General features: G+C 35.7%; 1 protein-coding gene across 2 annotated transcripts; it reads right to left on the bottom strand.

Moving 5' to 3' along the window:
• Window positions 1–3,459: 3,459 nt before the first annotated feature.
• Window positions 3,460–11,597, bottom strand: snx12 (sorting nexin 12). Of its 2 annotated transcripts, XM_067423321.1 has the most exons (5): window positions 11,200–11,597; window positions 10,640–10,735; window positions 7,829–7,953; window positions 7,564–7,654; window positions 3,460–4,760 (listed from the first exon to the last, which is right to left on the bottom strand). In XM_067423321.1, exons 1-5 carry the CDS (start codon window positions 11,362–11,364, stop codon window positions 4,755–4,757), a joined length of 483 nt encoding a protein of 160 aa, XP_067279422.1. In that variant the 5' UTR covers window positions 11,365–11,597; the 3' UTR covers window positions 3,460–4,754. The 2 variants fall into 2 exon arrangements, with proteins under 2 accessions (XP_067279422.1, XP_067279421.1); XM_067423320.1 differs by lacking the exon at window positions 3,460–4,760 and having other exon boundaries at window positions 7,552–7,654.
• Window positions 11,598–13,502: the final 1,905 nt, after the last annotated feature.

Below are 13,502 nucleotides of genomic sequence, written 5' to 3'. Positions count from 1 at the left end.
ATCTCATCCACTGCAGTTTCAGGGTTAACAAAGCACGTGTAATCTCACTTCTGTCCATTCGGCTGCTTCTTTTAGCATGTTTTCATAGGGAGGGTTAAAGTCTGTGCATCAAAGAAAGCTTTGTGGTCTTTGACATCGGTCAGTTTGTGTAGGCATCAAATATATCCCATTTGGCTTCCGCTTCATGGACTTATGCATCAGTCATGCGTTAGGCGCAAACTCATTTCCAAAGTACTGCTCCTATTTTCACAACGTCAGATAAAGTCTATTAAAGTGAATGGCAAGTGCAAATTAATGAATATGCAACCCTTTGCAGTGAGAATGGGTGATACTGATAGCCCTCCTTTTACAGTGTGAACAAAACAACTTTAAATAAAGCATTTGTGCAGCCTATAAACATTAAATTATAGCCTATTTCCTTAAGTTCTTCAATAGGCTATTACAATAAAACACTGCATTCTATTACTTTTAAATTACATTTTTGAACTTGTTTATCCATCCTTGTGTCTCACACCGCCAGTTCGTCTAAACTATTAATATATATCCAAAAGTATCCAGGATCTAAATCAGGAACATATTAATCCTCTTAACATGCCTCTTCTCTAGTTGTAAGAACTAATGGTGTCAGTTTATCCACATTCAAGCAGCTCTTACACAGCTTACATGACAGGCTCATTCAGGTAGACTTTACCTGCTCGCCAACCCTTTCCCTCCCCCATGTCTAATCCAGGCTGATGGATGCAATTCACACAAGGGCAAGCAGGCCTGAAAACACAGTTTTAATCAATACAATGGTCTTAGAGTAAACTGGGCACACCCAGAAAAGAGTATCTTGCTCACCAAGGCAAAACAGAAAAATTGTGATATATTATTACAATTTAAAATGTACTTTTCAGCATCGTTACTCCAGTCTCACCTAATTCTTTAGAAATGATTCTGATTGTACTAATTTTGTGCTCAAGAAAAACGTATTGTTATTATCAAAATATATTCAAAATATCACAATATATATATAAAATAATATATATATATATATATATATATATATATATATATATATATATATATATATATATATATATATATATATATATATATATATATATATATATATATATATATATATATATATTTGGCAGGAAGTGAACATGTTGTCCTCAAAGTTGGCAAGTGTAAGGATTTGGGCAAATTTGACAAGGGCAAAAATTGTGATGGCTAGACAACTGGGTCAGAGCTTCAAAACTGCAGCTCTTGTGGGGTGTTTCTGGTCTGCAGTGGTCAGTATCTATCAAGAAACAGTGGTGAACCAGCAACAGGGTCATAGGCTGGCCCATGTGGTCTGATCAAATAGACAAGCTATGTAGCTCAAATTGCTCATGGAATGAATGGTTGTTCTAATAGAAATGTGTCATGACTGCATAGCCGTAGGCCAGTCAGGGTGCCCATGCTGACCCGTCCACCGGTTCGAGGAGCACAAATCACGAGTTTGAGGTGTTGACTCGGTCTCCAAATTCCCTAGATCTCAATCCAATCGAGCATCTGTGGGATGTGCTGACCAAACAAGTCCGATCCATGGAGGCCCCACCTCACAACTTATAGGATTTCATTTATCTGCTGCTAACATCTTGGTGCCAGAACCAAGCACACAATCAGGGGTTTAGTGGAGTCCATGCCTCGACGGGTCAAGGGCTGTTTGGCAGCAAAAGGGGGACCAACACAATATTAGGTCATAATGTTATGCCTGATCAGTGTATATAATCTGAAAAGAAAATGATCATGGTTTCCACAAATATATTAAGCGCACAAAAACTATTTAGGGCAGGGTGTTTATGTTCATGCAACATTAATTTACAGAAAATGATCATTTCTGTTATTTTAACTGCAATCTGAATGGTTTTGAGCGCTCTCTCCCATCTCACTACCAACATGTCATCAAAATTTGTGGGGGAAAAAACTATTTCATGAGTTCCTTTTCTTTGTATTTATAACATAAATCTATGTTATAGGCCAATAAGTTATCACACAAACAACAGTGCTGTCTTTCCAAACATATCCACTATTGTTTTATAGAATTGTTGTATGCAGTATATGAATCACATCAGAAGTAAATGTAAATGACAAAAAAATTAAGAGTAATTCCTTACTTCACTTTGAAAATGCAGTAATAGTCAATTAATGCATTACACCAACACTGATTATGCATCTGCAAATTCATCTGAGTTGCATTAAGTGTAAATACATTAATAGATTTTGTTGATTACATTACATGACTTGTCATGTAACATACTGTGTCTTCTTATTCTGATTGAATTAATTGATTTAATGTAAGAATCTGAGATAAGAGGACACATATATGCCAATACATTTAAAAATACCATTCATCTCTGGCTTTATTGCTCATTTTTTCACAGTTTTGATCTTTTGACTGAGAGACACATCCCTTTATTGTATTATAATATACCTCTAAACTTATAGGCTAGGCATGTTGCAAATTAATTGTTCTAGGAACTTAAAAGTATATTTACATTTTTGTGTAATTTTTGCTTCTACATAATGATGTAGTTGAGGTCATTTGTAGCGCAGTGCCCATACATAAACTTAAGACCATGGGGCCCCCAAACCCTTCCCCGATTCTATTTATTTGTGCTATTGCTTGCAATTTGTTCTAACTGACTGTTGACTTGTCTTAATATTTATTAACATACTAATACAACTTTTGCTTGTGGTGAGGCCAGTGAAAATGTTTGCAGGGCAAGTAAAAATCTGGACCACAATAAACCTGTAGAAAAGCTCCTCTGCATTGAGCCCTCTAAATATAGTTCCTTTCAAGACCTGCCTCTTTTGTTATTAAATGGTTTTGTTATTGGGGAAAAACATATGTAAAAATTCTGGGACGAATTTCACTTGACCCACCCTTTATCTCAAAGCTGGAGCCAGGCCTGTTTTATTGCATTTTAATCAAACGAATGCAACCCAAATAAGATGTGGGCTAATTAAAAACCATAGCCTAAAAATTCATAGAATTGTTAATTGAATATTTTGACCGGTAATTCTCTCGAATGAAATGATGCTGATTGATGTTTTCTGAAGTTTTCTCAAGCATGCAACCTCTCTGCAGCGCTGCCACCTCGTGGTTACATTCAAGAAAATAGCCTTTTTGAGCCGTTCAATTAATTATAGTATTAAAACGAAGTTCAAATATGTCGAGATGTAGGTCACTGCACACACACATAAATATATATATAAGCTACACGCGCACACACACGAGTATAATTACTCGAATGGAAGTCTTCATAATAATAAATATGTGTGTGTATGTATATATATATATATATATATATATATATATATATATATATATATATATATATATATAAAATTGTTATGACGACGAAGACTTACAGTTACACTTATCAAATATAAATTATACGGTTTCATCGAACAGAATGAGAAAATACATTGAAGGAGACAGATAGAGGTTTATTCATGGATAGAAAGGATGGCTATCGGTTTAAAAATCTAATTAGTGCCCTTTTCTTTACACACAGTCCTGAAAATAACCAGAATGGAAAGAGCCAGAAAACAACAAAACTCATTTTAAGAGATGGCATATAGAAACATAATAGCAAATGTAACACATCTTGTCGTAATGGAATTCAGTTTTTCACAGTGATTGAATATATACATTCCCAAAGCTTGACTCGTTACACTGACACTAAACAAAGGAAATACAATTAAAATGTCCGTGAAAGCCTTGTTATAACATATGCAAAGTCAAAAGGATACAAATGAAATACGGAATGTAAAGGAAGACGTTGTCGAGAGGCAATCCCAGTTTTAGTTTTCTGAAGTGCTACATTTAGCGAGTTAGCTTGATAGAAAAAAAAAATTGTTCTCTGGATTTGGGATGGAACTTTTCTTTAGGATTTAAGTGTTGCTTCAAAACCAATTAATCTTAGACTTTTAATTTTAAATACACTGAGGAATTTCTTAGTGGCCTGACCAAATTCTCATTTTCAGTCGATTGCCTGAAAGGTTTAAGCTAGGTGTTTAAACCAGAATAAACACAAAGCACAATTTTTTTTAAGGAAATTCATATTTATCTAAAGATATGCCCCACAAAAAAAAGAAGAAAATTGTTTCTTTACTCAAAATGAGTACATGAGGTATAAATACAGCATTAAGATGAGTTCATCCTCAGGGTGAAATAGGTGTTGTAGTCTAGTTCTATCCAGGAACAGAAATATATACAGGATATCATGGACAGCAGCTGTGAAAGGCTTTGACTGATGTGCAGAAAAGAGCTGGTAGAGCAGATGGGTCCAGGACAGGGAGGGGTTTACCAAAACCTTTGGATCACAGGCCAAAAGACATGAAACAAAAACAGTTAGAGATCTTGACAACTCATGCACTCCATGCTGCCTCCTTCATATTCTATTTTATTTGGACAAAAAACTTGATAATGTTAATAACAGTGTTGTTTGCGTGAAACTGAATCACTTAAGAAACCCGAATTTGCAACACAAAGCATGCAAATCAAAACATGCAGCCGACAGTAATTTCCCATGACAAACAGGTGCAACATAAAAATTAGCAAAGCAACAGGATATAAGACGAAACTGAAATGAGTTTTGTAAGTGTGACAGCATTTCCCCCACAATTTAACCAATTTGATTTAATTAGCATTCATGCACACATTGTTTCCCCACATCAGTTACAAACATACTGAGAGTAAAAAACAAAACTTACTTTATTCACACCTAAAATGGAAGAGAGAATAAACAGAATAAGGGAAAAATGTAATGATGTTATAAAATCTCCAGCCGGTGTTCTCTATTTCATTTTACTTTATTTACAGACAAATGTCACAGGCACAAATCGATGAACACAGGAGATCACATAAATATAGTCATTCTGAGCAAAATGACTGAACTTTGGCAGGGCAACTTTTACACAGTTGGCACATATTTTGTCCTCTCTTAGAGAGCTGTTTTTGAATCGTTCACACAATCGACATGTTCAGAATGCATCCTGGAGTTAAGCCTGCACTCACATACTATACAGGTCTCATACACTTTTACCAAAAATAGGTAGATTTGTTTATCTATTTACATGGGAAAACTCCATATTGGCTAACAAAAGGAAATACTATAGTACTTCAACTCGATAGCAGTTTATCGACAGAACGTTCCTTCCAATTACTAAATGCCTACTATTGGGTAACGCATATTAAAAGGATAGTTCATCTTTAAATCAACAATAAGTCTCCCTCATGTCATTCCAAACCAAGCCTGCAGTCTCCCTCTCATTTACTGAAGCTTTCGCGCCTCGATCGCCCCCCGGTGACCGGTCCCAGTATAGCCGCCCCTCTGTGTTTTCTAATGGACGCGAGGCAAACTAAATAATAAAATTACACTTCAAAAAATGTTCCCCAAAGTTAGTGTATGTCACTGAAGGCAGTTATCATCACGATGATTTCATTTCAGGCGTTCGTTTTAAAAATAAGTTTACTTTGAGTTAGTTATTTGATGCTATAAAAACGGGGGGTGTGACGTCATGATTGACAGCTGAGACTGACGGCTTCTCTGAGTGAAGTTGTCACTGAGGCACTAACGGACTTTTTTCGAAATTTTTGGGAGCAGATTAGATCTTTAGCTTTAATTTCTACATTTCCATAACTGTTTATTTCACACCAACATAATTAATTGTTCTGCATCTGCGAGAGTGTGGGCGGGCTTTTGAAATCGCGGCTGTACTTCCTGCTCTACTTCCTGCGCTCTACTGCGCAACTCCGGTCCCGAAATCGCTACTGCGCAGACTCGGTCCCAAGATGTCCGCGCCGTGCAAGGGCGCCTGAAAGCTTCAAATCTGACAAGCGGAAACGGATGATGTCGAGTCGTCCATATTTTTTTACGGTCTATGTTCCAAACCCATTTCTGTTTGTCTTCAGAACACAAATGAAGATGTTTATGACATCTGAGAGCTTTCTGTCCTCTACCCTCAAACATTCATAAAGACATCATAAAACTAATCCATACAAATCGAGCAGATTACTCCATTTTTTCTGAAGAGACTCGATCGCTGTACATGATAAACTTTTATTTACATACAAACACTCATTGACGCACACATTTGTTATGGACGGTTAAGCATGTTTGCTTGATGTGCAAGAACCAATGAGGTTAATTCTCGTGTTAAGCAGCAAGTTTGAGCTTCAGCAAGAACCAATGAGGTTCATTCTTGTGTTACGCAGCACGTTTGAGCTTCAGCGATAACCAATGAGGTTCATTCTTGTGTTATGCAGCACGTTTGAGCTTTAGCAAGAACCAATGAGGTTCATTATCAAATTACACAGCACATTTGAGCTTCTGCAAACAATTACGTTTTTTTCTTGCTTGTCAAGCTGGTTCGGTTTAGCTTGTTTGTGCACAGATCAATGTTTATATGTGAATAAAAACCATAACTTAAATCTATTTATCATATTAAGCGATCGTGTCTCTTCAGAAAATGTGGACTAAATCACTCAATTCTCCTTATTAACTCCACTCCAAGTCAAAGTGGTAGTTGTGTAGCTTTTAGATTTCATCAAAAATATATATTTTTTGTTCTGAAGACAAATTAATGTCTTGCGGGTTCGGAATGACATGAAGGTGAGTAAACTATAACTAACCGTGTAACAGGCATGATAAATAAACTTGATATTTAGTCTTTTTTGGATCTTATTTGTTCACTAACAGACTTTTTTTGAGCAACAACATAAATCTTCCCACAAATTGTTTCCACATAAAATAAGAATTAAAAGGCTCTAATCTCTTCATGATCCATGTGGCGGAATTTTTTTTAAAAGTCTGAGTTAATCAGGCTGAAATACAACATGCACATTTTGTATAATATAGTCATTTAAATTGCATTAAACGACGCGATTGGGCAGTTAAGGGAGCAACAAGCAATAGCACCAAGTTCCGTTTGTGATTCTGAATACTGACTAGTATTTTACAGTACTGCTGATGGTCATGTGAATACAAATAGAAGTACGACTATGAAATATATTAGTTTGAAACACATCCCAGAACATTTTTTTGAGCTTGCTGCTGTCAACAGTGTAACGCTTTAGATTTATGACAATTTTTCTAATCCGCTGCAAATATCCGTCTCCCCCTTTACGTTGTGGTATTTGGAATGACAAGCAATACACCTCAACTCTTGAACTTGAGAAGCACGTTCTCTCAACAGTCACCAGAGAGGACAAAGATGAGCCAACCCTCTTTACTTTACAGTGCTACAGCTTAATGTAGTTATATAATGTATACGCGCACACACACTAACAAGTACATTGTATAGATAAAAGAAATACAATGTGTGTGTAAAGAGAAGCTCTCAAAAACACATACAAAACATGATCTGTTAAATAAAAGTCCTGCACGGTTCATCACGCATCTAGATTTTGCTCGGAGTAAAAATAAATGTTACTCTGCACTGTTTGCAGATGATTGGGTTTAGAAGCTGACAACCGAAGAAAGAAGACCCTCCCTCGTCCCAGTTTGGAAAACCCTACTGCCGTACTTTTCCTGGAATGTAGTTCCGGTCAATACTTTCGTCCTGCAGGAACATGTGAAGACAGCGTTCGTTCTGGGCCAATGGATGACCTGCAATTCTGAAGAGGAACATGAACACAAAATGTATACATGCAATCCATGAAAAATCTTTTTGACAGAAAATGTGAAAAAAAGAAACCTTGTAATCATCTTTTTATACCGTCCAATATTAATTTGTGTCTTGTACTTTTATAATTTAGCAGTGTCCGTTGTGCATCATTTCGATGGCCAACCTGTTGATGAACTGTTCCAGCCCAGCTCGTCTCTCCTCAATGAAGGACTCCTCAAAAATGCCCTCATCTCCACGGAAGGGGAGCTGTCTCTTCAATGCCTTTCCAGGCAATGGAGGCACAACAATCTAGGAGATATTTTCATACATTTTAAAATTATAAATGCATTTTTAAGGCCTAGAATTATCATCACGATTAAAACTTTGCTAAAAAATCTGTGAAATACAATCTTCAACATGCCTTCTGCCCTCTGATTTATACTTCATACTTCATATGAAGTATACTTTATAAAGGCTAAATGTGTCCACCTGCAGATCGTGGTACATATCTTTTTGCACTGAAATCTGTGTTCTTTAATTTGTGTGAGGTCAGTAGATCATGCGCTTAACTTTCCACTCCCATCATTGTATTTTTGGAAATGCCCCCTCACGTTCATTTGCCTTATTTATTAAATCTGGCCCTGATCATGTAAATATCATCTTACATGGTACATTTACATGACAACAATATGCTTAAAATAGCGAAGTTTTTCCTTACAGGCGACATCCTTGTCAAAATAATCCGACTAAAACGCTGTATTCTGCTGCCAGGCCATTAGATGGCAGTTAAACACTATAGACTGAACATGTGCATGACGTCATCGTTTTCATAGGGTGCTTCTCAATATCCCCCCTCGTTTTCTCGCTCCTCCGTCCCATGAACCGGAAACCGATGGAGCTCAGCCATCTTGGAGGACATCTCAATTCTCTAATTGACCTATCGGTAAACCCCTCCCCTCGAACGCAAATGAGCCAATAGCAGTTGAGCATGGTTTCAGCGCCATAGAGAAGCATTGGAAAATCTGATGCTTTCATCGGTTTAATGGTGTTTCTGCTACAAAAATGGTAAAACAGTGTTCCTGGGGTACTGTAACACTGATTCCAGGTCTCCTGAGAGGATTTTTTTTATGGTTGTCATACTCTCATTAAGTTACGATTAAAGTTAGTGATAAGTAAATAACTGTTTTCATGTCATGTAACGGTCTAAGTTAGATCAAAAACACATAAACGATGGTCTACAATACATCTCAGTGCATCTCTCCATATTAAGATGGTTACATGTAAATTAATTTAATCTAACCCTGTGGTACATGAACAGTGTTGATCCTGGATCTGGATCCTATTATCTGCGATCGTAATATGAGGCTCCTCCCGCTTGCATTGTGATCTGAAAACCCTTGTTTCCAAATTAATCTCCCATTATATTTATTTTAAAATATTTTATATATTTTAGTCCCACTTGAATGTTGCTTACGAGAGGCCCTTCTGTGTCACAGACTTTATTGTATTAATCTAATTAATTTGTGTATATATTTTTTGATATTTCTGTGAGTTTAAATATGTTTAAGGTCTACACTGTCTGTCTTACTATAGTTAAGGGACTCCTATTTTATTGGGTATTATAGTTTACGGGTAGTGAAAGGGAGAGCTTGCGTGCATTTTATCAAAGTTGTTTTGCAGATACAGATTTACCAGTTATACACTGCACCCACGAAAATGGACAAGGTCTGTATACGTTTGTTTATTGTTAGTTGTATGAGTGTTTTTGTGTAATTTGCTGTGTATGTTAATGATAATGCAACAGAAAAAGAGAGTTTGTGAATTAGACGTTAATGCACACTTCATATGCTTTGATTGTTCAGCTCTTACAGTGATTTTTTAAAAGTGAAAAACAATGTTATGAACTTCATAAACAATTAGTAAAGTTTGGTCATCATTCAGACGGGGTATACACTATATTTTGTGTCCAAAAACATCTCGGGATAAGATTTCAGGTTTTAGAAAAAGTAACTAAGGGGGGGCGGGGCTTACCGATAGGTCAATTGCACCGCGAGGAGGCGAAGATCGAGGAGTCTTCCTGAGGAGTAGTGAGCGAGGATACACTAGAGTATCCTTTGTGGAAGTGTTTTATCGAATAAACGTCATGCATGCATTAATTCTCCTCCCCCTTCACATCGTGCCACAGTTTATTCATTATTATTGTTTACATGTACAAGACACTAATGTATGTCAACAACAACTGCAGAATTATATTAAAGCCTAAGAAAATGAAAAAAAAAAAAGATAAACAAATAGAAACTAATACTATACAACGAACAAAAAGCAGTTAATAACTGGGAAGAATTCATTGTTAAAAATAACTAGTAATATTAAATAAAATATGGATAAATGCGGTATTTTGTGGAGGTTGAAGCTTACAATATAAATAGTTCTCTCTAATTTTCAAGAGTCAATCCCTCCGTCCTTGCATCCTTCCCTCGCATCCTGAAAGGGTGGAGCTAAGGCGTGAGGAAAGGAAGTTACGAAAGTAAATGAGGATGCGCAAATAATAATTGGGAAGCACCCACAGAGTACCATTTTTGTTGTTTACATGGAGATCGTTTTCCAAAACGTGCACTTTGAAACCCGATTTCAAAAGTTCGCATTTTCTGGCACTAAAAATCATCTGGTCCTCTGGTAAAAAAAAAAAAAAGCCTTCTGGGGTAGAGGGTGTTACAAGCAGGGTTCTCCTGCTAAAAAGTTTGCTTCAACAGCGGACATGAAAAACAGCTGGACTTGGCAACACTGCATATTATTGAGACAACTGATACTTATATGCATAAAAAAAAACTGACTTCATATGCAGGGCTTTATAGTACATGAACTCTCTCTTAAAAGCTTTTTCATTAAGTAAAACATTTTTCATGTCTGCACAGAACACGTAAAGACAGCATTTGTTCCGTATGTGTAATTTATGGTGCAAAGTGGTTCCTTCAAGAGCTCCTGGATGTCATACCTTGCTGTCTCTTTCCAGCTCATTCTTCAGCCACTCGAAGTCGCTGTATCTTCGTCTGACACACGACTCCTTCAGTTTAAAAATGGGAAGATTTGTCTGGATTTCAACAGAGAAAGCAAAACAAGTCACATGATTATTAAATAATATATAGATGTGTTAGCTGGGTACACGATGCAGATGATTCTCGAATACATAATTTGACAAATATTATCAAACCGATGCAATTAAGTTTTTGTAAGTTAATAGTAAATCATCCACATGATTATCTTAATGGCTTAGATGAAAGATAACCAACTCGCTAGAGACTGTTGATGGGTGACAGAGTAACAACAACAGCTAATTTAGCTCAATCTCTACCCACCAAATTCCTTAAATCTAGCTTGCTTATTTAGTTCAAAACCTTGCAGTTCATAAAACAAAAAGCGTGGATAGGGTAAAGACTCTTTCACGTCGAATGAGGCGTTAGTTAGCATGTTAGCACGCAGGCTAACTAGGCCGAACCGAGCCGCAGCCTCTCTGACACACACATACAATCACATTCATTCACTGGGCCAGCCTACCCTCATCCGGACTTCGTAAGTGGTGAAGCGATTGCGGCCGACTCCTATAGTCTGCGGGTCGTACACATCGATTTCCAGAAAGTTGCTGGGAGGGCCGTAGGCGTCCGTCAGGTCCTGCGGTTTGGAGTTTAACCGGCGAGTATCGGCCACTGTGGGTTCGGACATTTTTGATGACTTCTTTCAGACTAACTACGTCGAGGTGTAGTCTAGGGCACGTACGAATGAGATGGTTTTGATTAAGACATTAAATCGACGGAGGTTAAAATTGGGCTAGGTAACGTTACTTCTGCGAATCTAAAACTTAAATGTGTCCAGTTCAGCAACACCACAGGAAATCCTGCGTTTCTCCCCGATGCGATGATATGTGCAGCGGTTTGGGAGACGTACTTCTTGACCCAACCTTCATCACCCAGCTAGCCAATAGAAGTTCTGTTTCATGATGATTGACAGGTAATTGACCTATAATATTCGAGAAGACTGTGAGGGGGGTGGGCTCTTCAGGGTTCCATAGAATTTCATAACTGGAGGAGAGACTGGAAAGGTGTGAATTGATCAAAAATGTCTATATTTTAAATTTATATTTTGGCTCAGATTGCCCTTTTCAAGATACCCTTATAAATATTAGCACACTTTACCGTGTACTGTTTATCATATTTCAGTTTATTTATCTCTATCTTAACTTATTTTCTTTTGTTATTTTTCACTTTTATTCTGATGACATTGTATATCATAAACATGTCATCGCTATATTTTTTGAGATTCATAAAGTAGTGACACAAATATCTGAAAAATAATTTCAGAAAAAAAGCAGAACACGTTGATAATTTAGCTAATGTAAGCAATTTTTTGCTCTAAGGTGTTTTATAAAAAGATGCACTTGACTTTAATTCATTTTTGTGTCTGACCAAAATCCTAAATGTCTTTTGGTCAGGTCACATTGGCAGACCACATTGGCTATATGCGTAGAAAATGTTTATGAATGGGTGAATGGATGAATGGATGAATGAAGCCTTTATATTGAGCTTTTCTTATGTAGGTCTACTAATAACCGACTACCTAGTATTAGTATTTTAATTGGCTATATTAAACAACTTGCTTCAAAACATGTAAAAGAACCAAAATGATACATTGATGTTTTAAGAACACATATGGTAGGCTTACCTTTATTTCACCCATCTTTATGTTTTAATAATTATTTAGTTTTTAAATTTATTTTTCACACCAAAATACAAATGTAGTGGTGTGTGAAAGTCTCCAGACAGTGTACACAATGGTTAACAGGTAGGCCTACACAGTACAAACATAGCCTATAGCCTACAGAATGTACACAGTAGAAAATATAAACAATACAGGATTTCTACAATACAGTAGGCTACAGTATATAAACATATACACACATTATAGCTACAAACTATAAAATTACACCTTGAAAATATCTCAAAATAACGCAATGTGGAGTTGATGCAGAGTATATTGCCTAGCTAATAGTATAATCATAATAATTTTATTAATATTTCAAATAATTTTATTTTTATATTTTTCCTTTTCAATTTGATTTGATTTTAGTTAAAATTTTAGATGTTAGGCTTTTATTTTAGTTTTTGTTTCAGTTTTAGTTATTGTGTGAAATATATATATATATATTTTTTTTTTCAGTTAACGTTTATTTTCATTTCAAATAAAAAATAAAATTAAAAAAATGATAATTGTGTTATACGGGACATTTTGGATTTTGGTCAAAGACACAAAAATGAATTAAAGTCAAGTGCATCTTTTTATAAAACATCTTCTAAAAAATTTGCTTACATTAGCTAAATTATCAACGTGTTCTGCTTTTTTTCTGAAATTATTTTTCAGATATTTGTTTCACTATTTTATGATTCTCAAAAAATATAGAGATGACATGTTTATGATATACAATGTCATCAGAAGACAACTGAAAAATAACAATAGAAAAATAAGGTAAGATAGAGATAAAAAAAACTGCAAGATATTAATCTATACATCAATTACAATGTACAAATTAAACAACTTACACATTCAAGACATACTGAAGATTCTTTTTTTTTTTTTAAAAAAGGGAAAAACTGGATTGTTGTTGGTAAACTTACATTTATGGATATAAAACTGGAATTAATTTTTTTTAAATAGGCTAAAAAAAATTATATGGCTATTTTTAGTAGGGTCAGAATCAAAGTATCCACAAACAATGTTTTTAAACATTATGGTTGTACCTTTCTGGATAATATGTCAATATTTTTTCTATATGTTTAACTGGTAGGCTACTTAATATTTAAAACTGT

This window comes from Pseudorasbora parva, chromosome 18, assembly GCF_024679245.1.
Source record: "Pseudorasbora parva isolate DD20220531a chromosome 18, ASM2467924v1, whole genome shotgun sequence".
NCBI lineage: Eukaryota > Metazoa > Chordata > Actinopteri > Cypriniformes > Gobionidae > Pseudorasbora > Pseudorasbora parva.
Note: the sequence above shows the minus strand (reverse complement) of the source record. Positions and strands in the feature narration are given on the sequence as shown.